We start from the raw sequence: 17,699 nt of genomic DNA, 5'->3' as shown, positions 1-17,699 counted from the left end.
ACATCCTCAAGCTGCTATAGACAAAAGAGAATTGAGACATTTGTCTCTACCTAAATCTGGGCAAAACTCTAAAGACACTGTTCCCCTTTCCAGTGTCAGTCTCAGTCTGTGGCAGTGGTGAGCAATGGACCTGAGTACCCATTAACCGTAATGTAGAGTAGTTTCAATGAGAAGTGCCACTGTGTACATCAATTTGTTTGTCCATCACTACCACTCTACAGCTCAGCTGGACACTGTTCAACCCTGATGCCCATATAATCTCTCTGCAGAACGCAAGGTAAAGGAGCCAGTGCTCTCTAGAACATTCTAATTCCATTGCAGAGACTCAGAACAGAATAACAATCAGCGATGTGTACAATGTATCCAAAGCTTAGCAGTGAGTCATGCCCTCAACACCTGCTTTTCAGTACCCCCATCCTTACCCACTCACCAACAATCCAGGTTTTATTACTATGCCATAAAAGAAAGAGAAGAAACCAGATTTTGTGAAATGTTTAAATAACTTTAAAATTTATTTAATAAAAATTGCATAAACACAACCATAAGATAATAGAAAAGTTAAATACAAACTACCACATGTAAAATAGGTTATTGTATAACTGGTAGTATCAAGCCTAAATACTAAATCCCCAACTTCCACAGTGGGAATGTTAATATAATAAAAAAAATTTAATTTCACATTAATATATGCCAAAATTTTTTAACAATTTTTTAAATTAAATAGAACTTTTCAAATGAACAGCTCAATTCAACCCTAGATGGGTTTTGTATTAAATGAGATCTGAGATAAAAAATGGACATTTGCCATAATGTTTTCTTCAAATCAACTTCCAAAACTAATGTAGGTCTGGGAAAGAATGAGTCCTTTAAGGACCATTATGCTTTTCTTCATAGTCCTGGATGAGCAGGCAGTAGTTGGGCCACAATTCTACACCCTGTACGAGTCAGTCAGTAGAGTATGGTGGTTCAGGACATCACAGGTCCTGGCAACCCATTTTCATTTCTTATACTATTTTCAAGCTTAAAAAGCCCAAAATGTTAAAAAAGCACCACCACTACCCCAGCTTCAATTTAACAGCATTACTACAGCATTAGAGATGCTAGTGAACAGCTCCAGCTTCTTCCTGCTGATGTCCCTCTTGATCTTCAGCAGGGGATGACACGATGTGAGCATTCCTTTCAGAAATAGTCCAAACAAGGAATAGAGGAATGATAATGGCTAAGGTTTGCACGGGAGTAAAGGAATATAATCAATGGGGTTCGGTAAGGAAGAAAAAAATGGGGAAAAAAGCAGTCAAAAGGGGAAAAAACCAACAAAATGAAAGAAAAAAAACAATAAAATGAAAAAAAAACCCAAGAAAACGAAAAAGAAAAAAACAAGAAACAAAAAAATATAATGCAAAATCCAAGCAAACTCAAAACAAAAACAAAGCCAAAAACAAAAAATACAGAAAAACAAAATATAAAACCCAAAACACAAACAAAAATACAGAAAAAAAGAACAAATCAAAACCACACACAACCAAAACAAAAAACAACAAAAACAAAAACAGAAATACAAACAAAAACAAAAACAAAAAATAATAAAGAAGAAAACCAAAAGCACAACCACAAAATCAAAACAATACACAAAAACAGACAAAAAGAAAAACACACAAAAACTAACCAACAATAAACAAAAAACAAACCACAGAAAATTAACAAACACAAAAACAAAAAACAACATAAAATACACAGAAAGCAAAACAAAAAATAAAATCAAGAACACAACCAAGAACAAAACAACAAAAATCAAAACCAAAAAAATGCAGAAACAAAAACAAAAAACAAAGCAAAAAACAAACAAAAAATACAGAATAGCAACAAAACACAAAACTAAAATACAAAACACGGAAAAAAAAAACGGAAACACAAACACAAACACAAACAAAAAAGCAAACTTCCAAAAACAAAAGAAAAACAAATCAACCAAAAAAAACTCAGGAAAACTAAACAACTAAAAGGAAAACCAAAAACACAAATACAAACAAAAACAAAATAAAAAGATAAAAAAACCAAAAACCCAAACCCAAAAACAAAACAAAACAAACAAAAAAACAAAAATACACAAAAAACAAAAAAGAACAAAAACACACAAAAACTAACCAACAAGAAAGAAAAAACAAGGCACACAAAAACTGAACAAAAACACAAACAAAAACAAAGCAACAAAAAACAAAACCAATAACACACAAACACAAAAAAGCCAAAAAACAATCAAAAACAATAACAGAACACAAAACAAAAAACCCACAAAAACAAAGAAAAAATAAAACCAAAAACAGAAAAAACAAAACAAAAAACAAACCAAACCCAAAAACACACAAAAACAAAACAAAAACACAAACGAAAACAAAACAAAAAACAAGGAAAAACAAAATACACAAAGAAACAAACAAAACCCCCCAAAACACCAATTCATGGACTAAATTCAGCATTAAAATAGTATTTCTTGAGCCCGTAGTCTTGCGTGAGTTGGACAGTGGCAGTTTCTAAGCTGGCGGTAGTTATATACGTTCTAGAGATGGCATTAGGGCGGCAGACCCACACCCCAAGTTAGGACAATATTGAAGAGAGTGGTCTCCATCTGGTCAGAAAGCTACCTGTTTAAAGTCTCTTCACCTCATCCCACTTGAGGTATATTAGAAACATGGATGGAAAAGGACAGGGCGGGAGCCATAGCGACCAGGTGGATGCTGTTACAGTAAGTGACTGTGCAGGATTTCCCACACCATCCTCTTCCTGAAGAGGGGCATGTGTTGCTGAGAAAAGGTCACAGGTTGGTCTCTAGAGATGTAATCTGCATATTTGCAGGTGAACATCCCACAGTCGCTCCCATTCAGTTGTTGAGGGATCTCCTGTGAAGTTAAGCTGTACTGCTTCCACTCCACAGGGTCCAGCTCCATGTTCCTTCGGGTCTTGCTCTCATTTTGTAAATAGTGGAAGATGGTCTCACAAATATTTTTCCCTGTCTGACCCATTGAATCGAGGTAGACAATGCTTCGCTTTCTTAAATCGATTACCACCAGGCTCCAATGGACCCTCTGGTGAATAGGCACCAAGATAAGTTCTTTTTCAAAGAGATTGATTCCTCGGGTCCATCTTTTCACAGAATTGTAACCGCTATGCTTTAGCTTGGCGTAAAAGAAAGTGCTAAAAGCATGAAGAGCAGGGTAGCCTGGGTTTTCATTTCTCTGAACCAGAAGATTCATGTAGAAATTGATGACCTCATCATTGAGCCACTGACCGTTCTTGAGGGTCTGCATATCTCCTCGGGTGATTTTGAGCTTGAATCCCATACTGAGGATTTCTTCCTGGGCTCCTGGACCCAATGCTTTCTCAACTTCCTTTTCCATTTCTTTTGTAAATTCTTTTTCTTGGTTATTTTCTTGCTCTGGGAGAGCATTTTTCTCTCCTGCAACTACTGCCACCTTGTCGGGGAGTAACCTACCGCCGCCACTGTCCAGGATGTTTGCATTCTCTGTTCCCCGCAAGCCATGCTCCAAGCTGTTCCCCCGTACACATTTCTCCTCTGCACACCTCTTCTCTCTCTTGGTAGAGAGAACCTCTGTCGATGACTGTCCATCTCCCTGAGCTGTTTCTGATCCATGAGGATGCCCTGGCATTCCACCTTTGTTGTTGGAGGTGTCAGAAAAGGTTGGGTGAGGCCTGTGTGGGTCAGACCTCACAGGATGGCCACCTTGAAGATGTTCGAGTGACCTAGCATGCTTTTCGTTTTGGGGGCTTTGAGGTTTTTCCTGTAGGACAGAATAGGGCCGCTTGCGACACTTGCCACCCTCAGCCGACTTCTCAACTACAGCCTGATCTGGCAGACCCTCTAGGGGTTTGATATTTCCTGAACCCTCATCCTGGATTTTCTGTCCCTGACCCTTGCCAGGCTGTTCTTTTTTAAGTTTTTGGTCTTGATGCTCCTGACGGGTCTTCTTCTGAGCCTTTCCAGGCTTCTGAAACACCATTTGTGCTCCATCTTGGCAGTTCCTTGATGGACCTTGTCCCAAAGCTTCAGACTCGGTCTCTGTCCCATTTTGGTCCAGGTGTTTCTGCTTTCGATGTTGTCCTGAAGCTTCGGGTTTCATGCCCACCCCGGGATGTTTAGGTTGCCACATGGAGACCTGCATGGCTAGGTGTTTTGAGGGTGCCGGCTTTATGATGTAGAAGAGAAAAGCAACCGAATGCCAGGCTCTGGGTGGGCAGCTAAATCCAAAAAACTTTCAAATGAGATTGATCGTCCTATTCTAAGGCACCAGGTCTAAACCTAGCAGCTACCACTTCGGAGGCAACCTCACGAAATGATACCTAAATCAGGGGGTTGCCCCTAATTACAGCCTTCAAGGTTCCATAGCTGGTTGTGATGTCACCTGAAAGAATGCAAATCAATGTTCTCTGGAGAGTGGAAGCTCTCCACTACCCCAACTCTGTCCAGGATTTCAAAGCACTCCCTTGCCCGAGTGGGACGTTTGAATGAATTGATACATAGCTCAGTTCACTTTAGCAGAGGAGAGTTCCCCAAATCACCTCAGCATAATTTAACTGGTCCTGCCTAGTACATTTTTCTTTTAGGAACCTGCCCCATCATGGTCAATTTTAGGAAACAAAATATAAGTGCCCTTCAACATATCTTCTCACAATAGGCTTGCTAATTACAAAGAATACATAGAATTTTACAGTTATAAAACCTCGCAGGTACTAAACTTGACAAATCTTTTCTCTCATCTAGATAAAGAACCCAGGACAGACCAAAGTGCCCATACCACCAAAGTCCTACTTGGTGAACCAATGGGTTTTATTGGGGTTACTTATAGGAATATGGGTGAGGGGTTCCTTACGGGAGCAGAAATGACTCAAAGACAGCTGCATCACTAAAGCCCACCCGAGCATGTTGACAGATCACAAAAGCTGGAGACCTGGAGAAACTGCACAGCCTGTAGATGGCTTAATGTCCTTTCCAGGTGTCTCAGTTGGTCTAAACTTCTTCAAGACAGCTGGTCTGAGGTTGGTTCCTTTGAGAGTCTTCTTTGCAGCTCAGCTTCCTTTCACTCTGACAAGGCAAGAGCCTAGTGAATCTAATTAGTTTTAGGGACCATCTTGAGACATTTTGAGTTGCTTTCCTGCCTGTGGAAATTCCCTTCAGAGTGAATGAAGGGTGGAATGGTTCAGTGTTTTGGTATTAGAGGAAACTTGGGAAACTGGTACCAAATTCACCAAGGATGGATACATTGTCCTAAGAGAATAGAGAAAACCTCACCTTTTCAAAAGATTCCATTGAGAAAGACACCTTGCTACTTCTGCTACAACCTAGCAATAACCCAATCCCTGAACTCCTCCCTAGAAAACAGTAGGAAGGACAAATTGGAGCTGGAGATTCAGAGGTGTGTGTTGTCCCTGGGTCCTGGGATCTGAACTCCAGCTGCCATGATTAAACCGCAAGCCCTTTAACCACTGATCCATCTCTGGGCCCTTGAGCAGCTCCGTGGTCTACTCTCAAAAGTGTGGAGATATTTTTACAAAAAAAGTGAGAAAAAGTACTGAGACACGTATTATTTCCTTTTTTCACTGAAAATATCAACAAACTGTGCAAGTATATGTATACCAATGATTTACTGTGAGGGGAAAATGTACTTTTTTTTCTGTAAAAGGTTTGAATTTTTTGTGATTATTTCCCCAGGTGTCATTTTGTTTGTACCAGGCTTCTTTTGCTTCTTTTTAATTACACCTTGGAGGGATCTGTTCCCATACCAAGAAGGAAATTTTCATATTACCACATCAGTCTTACATTACCTAACAGGGTTGCTGTTGTGATGGTGTTAGAGGATAAATTTATTGTGCTAGGCTCGTAAAAACAGAATTGTTTTTAGCTGGCATAGGCCATGAGGAAATGAGTCTATCTCGAATGTACCCTGTCAGGTAGCCTGAGATGGACCACTTCCTGGTGTGGCTGAGCTACTCTTCACAAGTTGCTGATTGTTTTAAAACATTTACATGCCTCAGCTATTCCTACAGAGTGATGGGTCATGAGATTAAACAGGCTAACTGCTAAGTTCTGATTTTTACAATACACCTGCTTGCTTGCATAGCCAAGGTACCTACCTGCTGGACATATCACAAAATCCGGGTGCAGGCAGTTACTTTTGCTTCCCAAAATTGTCACTTTGTAAGTTTTGCGTAAGTAATCCTTTAGCTAACAAAGCCCTCGGGCCTTATCTAAGGAATTCTTTATGGGTTGGTTCTGGTCAGTCTTCTTTTAATTAAAAAGCCTCTTATTTACTAGAGCAAAACTTGAGTGAGAGTGGTGAATCTCTGAAGGACCCCAGACATGTAGGACTTTTTCTGTACCTTCTCTTCCATGGTTTAAGCCCTGCAAAACAAGGTTTTTAGTTCTTAGATTTACGTTCCTTAGCCTGGCTGTTCTGGTTGGTACCTTGAGAAGGGTGTTTAGCCTCGTGGAAAGTACGTCCTTCATCCACTCTTCCTGATGCTCAAAGCAATCTTCTGACTATTTCTCCACCCACTGTAGGTTTTATTAGGTCAATGATGTTTCCTGTTATCCTTCTTAGTAGATTTTGTTTGCGCTTTTTTAATTATTAAGGAATGGTTACATTTTCAGGTTTTTTTGTTTTGTTTTGTTATGATTTTTTGTTTGTTGGTTTTTTCCTTTTTGTTTTTTCTCTTTTCTCTCTCTCTCTCTCTCTCTCTCTCTCTCTCTCTCTCTTTCTTTTCTCTTTTGAGACAACTGCAACATTTTTTTTTCTTTTAATTTAACAAGATTAGCTTTGGGTCCTAGGAAAAGCTGGAATGTGGCCATGATTCTTCTTTTCTTAAACCGTTGTTGGATTTTGTTCTACATTTCATATGTTATTGAATCATGTTCACATGTTCCTGGCTTTCCCCTAACTTTATGATTTTTCTCCTTCTCTGTTTAAGACAGTGTGTAGTTTTGTAGCCTCTGTTGTCCTTATTCTAGCTTTGCTTTCCAGACTGGATTTGAACTTAAGATTCTCCTTGCTCAGCTTCCACATTGCTGAGATTATAATCCTGTAGACTACACCTAGCTTTTACTTTTCTGTTTTAGCATCAAAAATTCCCAGCCTGGTAAAATCTGCTGGGGTTGTTTACTACTTGAAGCTTCTGCACTCATTTGCATCCATGTTTCTCACTTCGTTTCCCTCCTTCACCATCTATGTGTGTGTGTGTGTGTGTGTGTGTGTGTGTGTGTGTGTGTGTGTGTGTGTGTGTGTGTGTGCCTATGCCTGGGAATGCAGAGTCTCACACAGGCTTTCCCAATGAACTATTTTCTCAATGAGTACATGTTTCTTGAATGTGGGACAAAATTGGCTAGAAAATATGCAGTTTTTTGGGGAAACACTATAACTCTCATTCACTCTTTAGTGGCGATATAAATGCTCCTTTCCTCCCAGTTTGCTTTTGGTCGGTTATATTTTCTAAGAATTTGTTAATTTCCTCAAATTTTTCAAATTAATTGGCATGTTTGACATTAGCACTGTTTTCCTAAAATTATTTCAAAACTTGATTGGTATTAAGTTAATTTAGTTTTAAATGTTAAATGTAGAAGATTTTGTAAGATTTTTCAAGTCAGCTTTAGACAGGTTTGGTGGTTTGAATAGATTTCTCCCCCATAGATTTTTGTGTTTGAATGTTTGGCTCATGGGCAAAAGTACTATTAGGAATTGTGGCCTCATTGGAGTGAGTGTGGCCTTGGGGCACTTGTGCCCTGGGGTAGGTGTGGCCTTGTTCTTGTAGTTGTGGCCTTGGAGGAGGTGTGACATTGTAGTGGTGAGCTTTGAGGTCTCCCATGCTTAAGTTCCACCTAGTGTCAACTTTCAGTCTCTTCCTGGCTGCCTTTGGATCAAGATGTAGAGCTCTGTGCTCTTCCAGCACCATGTCTCCCTGTACACTGCCATATTTCCTGCCATGACATTAAGGGACTGAACCATTAAACCAGTAAGCCAGCCACAATTAAATGTTGTCCTTTTATAAGAGTTGCCTTGGTCATGGTGTCCATACCTAGCTGTCAAACCCTAAGATAGCAGATGAGATACTATATGTTTAAAATGCTAAATTTTATTTTTTCTTACTCCTTTTAATTTTTGTTTCTTTAGATTTTTGAGATAGAATTTGTCCATGTAGTCAAGCCTGTGCAAAGCTCATCAGAGTCCCAGTGCTGGAAGTAGAGCCCTGAACCACCATGCACAGTTGTTTAATTGTTTTAAGTATCCAAAGCTAATCTAATTTAGCTTAGAACTGATATTAAACACTGAGAGGATACGTGAGATATCTAAACCATAATCAAAGAGCAAGAGAAGGATACAACATAAAAACAATAGCTTGATACAAAAAGTAACAAGGTGTGCAAGCGGAACCAAACAAAACTAGTCCTTTGATTGTTCAAAATAAGTAACTAGACAAAGATATTCCAGTATTCATTCCCATGCAAAACAATTTCTCTTTGGACATTTAAAACACTGCTGATAATTTTAGGTAACAAAATGATTCAGAGGAGTCAAACCTGTTCCCTTTTGTTTAATTCTCAAGAGAAAGTTACCTGCAGTGGCAGTAGAGTAAGAATTCTATTTTTTTAAAGGTAAAGGGATTGGAGAGATGGCTCAGTAGGTAAGATCCCTGGCTCTTCCCCCAGATGACTGGGGTTTGATTCTCAGCACCCAAGTGTCAGCACCCAGCTCTCTATAACTCCAGTTCCAAGGGGTCTGATGACCTCATCTGGCCTCTGTGGGCACTGCATGCAGGTGGTGTACAGACATCACTGAAAACAGAACATGCATACTTAGCATATTATCTTTTTAAATTAGGGCAGCTGGAAAGATTATGTGAGGCAAATCATGGTACTATGTGCCTAGCACACTGGAGATGGAGGCAGGGAATCAGGAATTAGTTCAGTTAAGCTACATTGCAAGATTCTCATAGTAAAACAAGCAAAATGGATTATAGGTCAAAAGAACTCCTTGGAATTTAATTTTCTCATGTTCATTTTTTTATTTCTATCTTTTAAAAGATTTTTCAACTACTTTTATTCTGGGTGTGTGTTCCTGCATACATGCCTGTGCACCATATAATACAATGCCCATGGGTAGAAGAGGGTGACTTGATCCCCTGAAACTGGAGTAGGAGTGACTCTGAGTTGCCATGTAGGTGCTGAGAACTGAACTAGGTTCTTTGCAAGGGCAGCAAGTGCTGTCAGCCTCTGAGCCATCTGTCCAGCCTCCTGTCATCTCTTTCTAAAAGGAAAAAGGAATTTTACAGTAATGACTATGCTGTTAGACTGTAGACCTTTCCCAGGGACAGAAGGCTCTTGCATTCCATCCCAAATGCCTGCTTCATTGACAAGAAGAAATCACCAAAGATTATCATCACAGCCTGGGAGTGGAGCTACCTCCGCACTTGGTGAAAAGGTCCAGCCCAGTGACCTCTCAAACCTCAACCTGCTTAGGAGACACCTGCCAGTGCAAAGTTCCAAAACTGGGAAGCAAGACCTTAGCACTCCAAGGAGTTCCCAGGTCAGGCAGTCGCAAGGCCCACCCCAGAAGAGGCGAATCTTCCCCAGTGACCACCTCGTTCACACCAGGGAACGAAGCCAGGAATGGCTCTCACCTCAGTCCCATCACTGCACACAGGGCACAACAGCTGAGCCTTCATCTAAGATTTTAGGACTGCTGTCATTCTTGGCTTATTTCATTTGCTGATCGTTTTTCCTTCTCTTCTAATAGAGAACAGGTTGCAAAATTAGGGGATGGAGTCAATGGCAGCCATTTTCGAGTAGGGTTAATGGGATTGGCTTTCTGACTTCCACGAGAATGCTATTTGACGGCAGGAGATCTGGTTTTCTTCTCAGCAGCATCCTTAGCAGGTAGAGAGAGTAGAGCCTTCCTGAACAATCAGAGACAGAGAGCTGTAAAATGTGCCGTGTGTGTGTGTGTGTGTGTGTGTGTGTGTGTGTGTGTGTGTCCCTCAAGGGGCAGTGAGGGACGGGGCAGAACTTGGGTACCACAGACCACTTCAAGGCCACTTCCAATCCTAACTTAGCTGTAGGATTTTGCAGGGCACAAACCAGAGTGAATGTTCCTCATGAAGTTCCAGGTAGGTACATAAAATCAGAGCAGGGGACATAGTAGAGGGCAGATCAACAAAATCCAGAGTCCCCAACCCCCAAACCCTCAATCCTATAAGGGAATGTGGTGAGATGCCAAAGCAGAAAACTCAGAAGCAAATATCAAATCCAGGAAGCACAGCCAGGAATCACAGACCAAGGAGATAAAGAGAAAGAGAAGTGGGTAGATCACAGCTTAGAGGGACCCAGGCCAACCGGGAGCAGGCATTGGATGCTTGCTTTAATGTGCTTCCAGAGCCAAGATGGGGTGGGCGAGTCAAGGTTATAAGGGCCATGGGGGCTGGACAGAATGGGATTTCTGGGTCTCCTTGCTCCTCAGAGCAGAACCTGGAAAAATAGTATGAGGAGGTAGAAGCCATACGGCCGTCTGCAAAGGGGGTGAGAACCTGGATATTCAGCCTGGATCCAGGATTCAGTGTCTGCACTGTCACCAAAGAACTGGCATACACCTGCCTCTGTGTCCCTGGCAGGACTCAGGCTAGGTTTCAAGAAAGACTGGAAAGAATCTCACTAAGTCTGCACTGTCCCTTCTGTGTTACAGGGTGGTAGCACATATTTGAAATCCCAATCTTTGCCACAGTTCGGGGTAAATTTCATACTTCACTAAATCATGAGTTTGACGCCAACCTGAGCTCTGTGAAATCCTATCTCGAAGCAATGTTACTAAAGGAAAACAGCAGAATGAAAGCATTATGACAAAGTTTTAACTCCCAACTTGGCCTTGTGGGTACAGGACAGAAAAAACAACAAACATTAATCTTTTCAAAATTGTATTTAAAAAAATAAATAAAGTCTGACACTCAAAAGACTCAGGCAATCATCTGAGGACTTCCAATTCCTTCTAGAATGTGCTCCCCCGGCTGCCAGTGGGATATGTTTCCCTCCAATGGAGCTGGTCATCCGCTGTTGTCTTCTCCTGCAGTTCCACAGCCTCCTGGGCAACACATCATCCTTACAGCAGTGGAATTACTTTACCTGCAAGGTGATTGCTGTACCAAAATGAAAAATGAAAGCTTTCTTCATCTTCCTTTAATTTTTTGTTTTGTTTTCCTAGATGCAAGCCAGGGCCACATAGACTAGGCAAGTGCTCCACAACTGTACTAGTCTGACCTCTACATTGTCTCCTTTCTCGGATTTCCAGTCTCTCACCCAGCTTGAAACAAAGCCTGACCACCCACCATCATCCCACCTGCTTTCCAGAGAGCTGACTGAGGCACCAAGGTAGGCAGAAGGTCTGCAGTGTATTTTCCTGATAGGTTTTTTGGCTACTGTGATAAAACACCAAAGAGAAGCAAGGTGTGGTTTGTGGGAATCCTGTATGTTGTGGGAGATAGGTAAGGTTACAGAAACAGCTCTCACCAGGGGCAGTGGAATAGTTGGGCCAGCTCAGTCACCTCTAGATAGACCAAGACATAGAGAGCTCAGGATGGAACTGTGCTGGCTTGTAATTTTCAAGCCTTGCCTTTAGGATACCATGACCAGCAAAGCGCAGAAACCTTTCATAGCAGTGCCATTAGCTGGGGACCAAGTGTTCAAACACACGGGCCTGTAGGGACATTACACACAGAGGCCATGATGCTAGTTGAGGTTATTCACTGCTCTCCCAGCCTCTTCATCCATGGAAAGAACATCTGTAGGAGTACAGTGCAGCTGTGATCATTGAGCTTGACCCCTTGGGTTTATTGGGGGTTGAGCACTGTGAGATCAGGCAGTTTACTCCTGATAAGAAGAGAACTGGTAATTGTGCTTGGTTCTCTTGGAACTTTTGGTGTCTGTCCCTGAAGGTTCCCTCCCAGGTCCCCATTTTCTGGATTTGTCACCCAACCATTGCTCTCCAACTCTCTCATTCTTTTCCCAGGCGGTAGATGTGGTGCTGAGCCCTGTGTTCGCTGGCTGAAACTTTGAAGCTGAGTGCTATACACAGCAAGGTCTCCTGTGTCTCGGTTGGTGACCACCTGCAGGAGAAAAGAAGGTGAGGGTCAAAGCCCTGGATAGGGAAGCCATTGGCACTGCCCACTGATGCACTCCAGCCTGGGCATCTGCCCCATATCATACCTGCAGGATGGTGAAGTTCTCCAGCACGCTGTTCATCCTGTACTTCTTGGGTAAGGGCTTCAGCTTGTGGATAAAGTTGATCTTGTACTCCGAGAGTGGGGCCCGATGGATGCGGTACAAATAGTGACCATTCTCATAGCGAGCAAACTCTGTCTGTGGAACCCCAGGGACAACAGAGGCTTAGAATCCCTTCACCTCCAGCACAGGCCAATCCTTGGAGGTTCCTGGATATGAAGCCAAGCCTTCTCTGTTTGTCACTGACAAGACAGGCAGACACCTCCAGGAGAGGAAAAAGTAAAGACCCGGAAGTAGCATCAATGAGATGGGGCAGGAGGGCAGGCGTTGCACACTAGAGGTCGGGGAGGTTACCAGCACCTTTGAGATGAAACACCCAAGGACATGAACCTTGGTGGTGGATGATGTTGGCTAGGAGCTAGAGGGATGACCTGTGGGATGACGACTGGATAGAGACTAGGGCACCTCGATATGTTTAATGAAAGTAAATAACTAGAGGGGCTTTGTAAAAACTGCCTTTGCTGAGGCAGGATAGACGCTTAGCCACTGAGCCCTGTCATCCATCTTTAGCACCAAAAAAAACAAAACACAACACACTTGCACGTGCCCACTGTCACTACTGGACTACACTCCTAACACAGTGAGCACTTACATGGGTGGGCCTCAGTGGCACTAAAGGTATGGAAATCATCCTGCCAATTCCAGTATTGAAACCCTAAAGCAAAGGTCCCTTCTCAGGTCCTGCCTGACACCTAGCTGTTTGACATGAGGTGGCTGTCAACCCAGGCGCAGAAAACCATCCATTCAGATCACTGCGAGTCAAGAGGTGACCAGATTGGCACTGTGCACAATGTTTTTGTTTTTTGGTTTTTTTTAGGCCACAAGGTGTGTTTTATTTTCATCAATCATACAAATAATTTTTTATAATATCCAGGGCAAACTGGTGAAGTTTGGCAGCCCAATTAGTGAGGGGGCCCCCTTCAGAGACCCTCGGACCGGTGGCATCATCACGGTGTGCCCAAGTTCACAGTGGAGCTTGTGGCTTGTGTCCATCTTGCAGGTGCCTCTTCCTCCACATCACAATGTTAAACATTACACAGAGTCATAGACCTTAGGGTCACAGGTATGCCGGGGTGGAGACCTTGGTGCCATTTTGTCATTACACAACAGCTTCAGAATGTCACAGCTATTGGATCCAGTGGATAGTGAGGACTGAAGCACCCACCTTGACCAGCAAGGAAGACACGACACTGTTGGGTTCTTCTCAGCAGCCTTTATTGCAGGAACACCTCATTCTTGATATGGGGGACCCCGGGGAACGAAGGCACTCGCCTTAAGTACAAGACAGACAGTGGCTGTAAACTTGTCCTCTGGGGATTGGTGGAGTATGAGATACCTTATTAGCATGAATATCACCCTGGCCTTGTAAATGCCAGAGGAAGGCCAGGGACACGGCTATAATGGTTGTATACCACAAACGACCACTAGATGTCAGTGCCATCTTTAGCCGCTCCCAACAACTCCCCCTTCATTGTATTATAAAAATGAAACCATTAGGTGGAGGTAGTGGTCTGAGAGAGATCAGACATGTCTCACAGAGTGCCCAGCTCGGCCATGGCAAGCCACTCTTGCAGTTAGGACCCCAATGGCTAGAGATGACTTATGTTGTAACACACCGTTCTGGGCTATACATGTGTGTTTATTTGGGGGAGAAACTGGGCAGAGGGGCATTTGACCAGCCCGAATGTTCAAACGGAGCGTAGCCACCTCTGTCTATGACTGGTCTAGATCAGGGTGTCACGTCACTACTGTCATCCCTCCTGTCTTATGTCGTTCCTCTCGACAGCTCGGCCTTACCCGTCGTTAGAGTAACCCTATCGCCACCGGGCCCCTGTCTTAGGTTGGTCCGAGCCTGAGGAAAGTTGCCCGTCTCTGGATACAATGGCTTCACATGACAGTGACAGAATACGATCTAGGGCGAACTCTTAATTTTTCAAAGAGGCCAGCCATATATTGGGAGAAGCACCACTTTCAATGGCAGCCATAGCCTGGTAAACAATCGCTTTGTGTCAGGCATGCTCTCATTTTAAACGGCAAAAGAGCCATAGACATACTCCACATCCCAAGAGGACAATGGCCCCCCCAGGCAAACATGCCAGTCCATTCTTTAAAAAAGGAGAAAGCATTGGTAATCCATGAGGCGAAATCTCCAAACGTGATGGGTTCCATTCTAGTGTTGTTAAGGACAGCAATCTGCATCAGCAATTGTCTCGATAATTGCTCTGCTTTCATGGACCAGTTTCCTTTCATATAATTCGAGATTTCTTTGCTCTGTTGAGAATACTGAGAAAGGTTAGCTTGCAAAGGAGTAATACATAAGCCTCAAAGGGAGGAAACACAGGACAGCTGTGTCATATGGTATAATGCCTCAATTTGCCCTTGAATCAAATCCATTCGTTGGTTAGCTAATAGAAAGCCAGATGCCAAGTGGGCATTAAATTCTTCTTGTATCTCTAATGCCACTGTGGTTCTTTCCACAATCTGATTGATAGTCTCAGCCGTCTGTACTTGATTAGTCATAGCAATCGCGGCTGTTGTTGCTGCAGCGGCTGATAGTACAATGGCTGAAATTATAGCTGCCGTAATACCAAAATCCCTTTTGGTTCTTAGTAAATGAACTATGGGGAAATTATCTGGATTTGCTTCCACCGGGATAGGCACAAAAGAAGGAATCTTGACCATCACTGCGGTATCATTGATGCCATCCCAGCATTCGGATAATAACAGACTACATCAGAGTTATTACAATTTAAAGCATTATCGCTTACATTAGTGCTTATCAGAAAGAAGAAAGGTGGTCTAACACATACTGAAGCACCAATGGCCGTATCATTTGCTAAAAGGCCATTAATCTTTACATTTACTAAACTGGTTTTGTTATTTGTTCTATGGAATGGACTCTGACGTGGGGTAAAATTAGGTGGAAAGGCTTGATATGGGGGGCAAGTAGGTAGGACTCTATGACAGGTAGAGTTATCCAGTGTGTGAATGCCTAGCCCTGGGATAATTCTCCATTTGGCACTATACAAGGAACATCATGCAAACAGGATATGGAGAAAAAGGTTGGCAAAACAGTAGAATTGCTATGAACTGGCATAAGTACTGGCCAGGATCTGGCAATAGCCCACAGCGTGAGTGAATCAACCTGGATTACCATTCCCAGTAGTAATAGTAGGGTTCGTAGTCTCATCTTCATGAAGAGCGGGAGGCAGTTTGCGAGTCAAACGTTAAGGCACCCAGATTGGATTGTCTTGATTCTGTGGAAAGACACAAACAGCTCCCCTAGATCTCGAAATTATGGGATCTGGGCCACACCAGTCACCAGTTAAGACATCCTTCCACTTTACGTCTGCATTAGTCATAGGTTTAGTAGCGGCATGGCGATCTGCAGCAGAGCGGACATGGGCATCCAAAATTAAGAAATTTAGAGTAAAAAGAGCTAAAGACAACTGTTCTCTTGGTGTTCTGCCATAGGCAATTCCCCCTTTTTGTTTTTGTATGAGCTCTTTTAAAGTACGAAGCGCTCTTTCCACAATTCCTTGACCTTGAGGATTGTATGGCAATCCTGTAGTATGTTTGACCTGCATAGTTTGGCAAAATGCCTGAAAGGAATTTGCAGTGTAGGCAGGCCCCTTGTCTGTCTTGAGACTATCAGGGTTTCCACAGGCTCCCCATGCCTCTAAGCAATGACTAATGGCATTACGAGCCTTTTCACCAGTCATCAGAGTGGCATGTATAATACCGGAACAGGTATCAACAGAAACATGTGTGATAGCAGAAGGATAATATTCAAGGGTCTTATTAGGAGAAATATGGGGATAAATCCACAGAAGTGGTCCTTGTTGTCATAGCACTCCTATAGGCTGACAAAAAGTTCTCAGTATACACAAAAAGAGATCCTCCTTTTCCTTGTACCTTCTTAGCATTGCCTTTTCCAGTCTTTCTTCTACTTTCCTTAAGGATAACCGTGCTTCCTTGGTTAAAGCACAGGGTGAAGTAAGCTGAGAATCCCCTTTCAGGATCTCATAGAGTGGTTGTAAATCTACATTAGGCATTTTAACATAGGGTCGAATCCAATTTATGCTTCCTAGAAACTTTTGAAAGTCATTTAATGTTTTTAAATGATCTTTTCCTAATTCAATTTTCTGAGGAGAAATACTATTAGGAGTAATCTTTGTTCCTAAATACTCTCCCTTTTTGCCCATTTGAACCTTTTCCGGTGCTATAAACAATTGATTGTTTTCAAGCACCTTAACCACTTTAGCATAGGCCGTTTCTAGGGTGCTACAATCTTTAGTGGAAAGCAATATATCATCCATAAAATGTATTATTCTTAATTTTCGGAATTTGTCACATATAGGCTGTAAGGCTTGTCCAACATACAGCTGACACATAGTAGGGCTATTAGCCATACCTTGAGGCAAGACTACCCACTGATAGCAATTATCAGGTTCTTCATTATTCATAGAGCGTAAAGTAAATGCAAATGGCACGCTATCTTTTGGGGCAAGAGGAATGGAAAAAAAGCAATCTTTAATGTCAATAATAATAAGCCAATCATCAGGAATACTAGAGAGCAATGGTAAACCTCTCTGTATGGGGCCCAATATTTGTATCTGAGAATTGATAGCTCTTAAATCATGTAATAATCGCCACTTTTCTGATTTTTTCTTGGTAACAAATATAGGTGTGTTCCAGGGTGATGTGGATGGCTGTATATGTCCCAATTGCAGCTGTTCAGACACTAATTCAGCAGCAGCAGTTAATTTTTCAGAGGATAAAGGCCATTGAGAAATCCACACATGTTCCTCTGTTTTCCATGTAATGGGTATGCCTCCCTCAGTGGCCCCTAGGAAAAACCCAGACCTGTCCTGTCCCTTTTAGAATTCAGCAGCACTGGGTCAGCTTGTCCTTGTAAATTTTTTCCTAGACCTTTTCTGGGCATGTAGCCCATTTTTACCATCATGTCCTTGGCCTGTGGGGAGTACTCATTGGTCAGTCTGATGTCTAGATTTATCAACACATCTCTGCCCCACAGAGTCACAGGAAAGTCTATAATAGAGGGAATAATCTTTCCTGACCTTCTGCATCCTTCCATGTCAATTCCTTGGAGCTTATTAAGGGAGCCATTTTGTACCCTAGACCACGTAGGGCCTGAGATGATGTTTGCGTAGGCCACCTGGGTGGCCATTTATGAACAGAGATGATACTACGATCTGCTCCAGTGTCTAACAGACCAAGGAATGAGCGTCCCTCCACAGTCAATGTTAACATTGGGCGATCACCCAGTTCTAACAAGATAAAGGCAAATCGGGAGCCTGTAGATCCCAAGCCCCTGTCTCCTCTGATACTATTTTCAGCAGGAAAG

General features: G+C 42.5%; 2 protein-coding genes across 2 annotated transcripts; both read right to left on the bottom strand.

Annotated features, from left to right (window-relative positions):
• Positions 1-481: 481 nt before the first annotated feature.
• On the bottom strand, positions 482-4,369 carry LOC120102396 (sentrin-specific protease 2-like). The gene has a single exon (XM_063286862.1). The coding sequence runs from the start codon at positions 4,176-4,178 to the stop codon at positions 2,739-2,741; it is 1,440 nt and encodes a 479-aa protein (XP_063142932.1). The 5' UTR covers positions 4,179-4,369; the 3' UTR covers positions 482-2,738.
• Positions 4,370-11,880: 7,511 nt separating this feature from the next.
• Positions 11,881-13,324, bottom strand: LOC134486891 (transcriptional enhancer factor TEF-3-like). Its single transcript, XM_063287011.1, has 3 exons — positions 13,268-13,324; positions 12,257-12,409; positions 11,881-12,156 (listed from the first exon to the last, which is right to left on the bottom strand). Exons 1-3 carry the CDS (start codon positions 13,322-13,324, stop codon positions 11,881-11,883), a joined length of 486 nt encoding a protein of 161 aa, XP_063143081.1.
• Between the last annotated feature and the right edge of the window lie 4,375 nt (positions 13,325-17,699).

The sequence above is a fragment of the Rattus norvegicus genome, chromosome 4 (genome assembly GCF_036323735.1).
Source record: "Rattus norvegicus strain BN/NHsdMcwi chromosome 4, GRCr8, whole genome shotgun sequence".
In the NCBI taxonomy this organism is placed as follows: Eukaryota; Metazoa; Chordata; class Mammalia; order Rodentia; family Muridae; genus Rattus; species Rattus norvegicus.
The sequence above is the reverse complement of the archived record's forward strand: the minus strand, read 5'-3'. Positions and strand labels throughout refer to the sequence as shown.

Coding starts and splice junctions, on each gene's coding strand:
- LOC120102396 (XM_063286862.1), bottom strand. CDS start 4,178: ATGCAGGTCTCCATGTGGCAACCTAAACATCCCGGGGTGGGCATGAAA.
- LOC134486891 (XM_063287011.1), bottom strand. CDS start 13,324: ATGGACACAAGCCACAAGCTCCACTGTGAACTTGGGCACACCGTGATG. Junction 12,410..13,267: donor ACACCGTGATGATGCCACCG/GTCCGAGGGTCT, acceptor GGGGTTCCACAG/ACAGAGTTTGCTCGCTATGA. Junction 12,157..12,256: donor AGAACTTCACCATCCTGCAG/GTATGATATGGG, acceptor TTTCTCCTGCAG/GTGGTCACCAACCGAGACAC.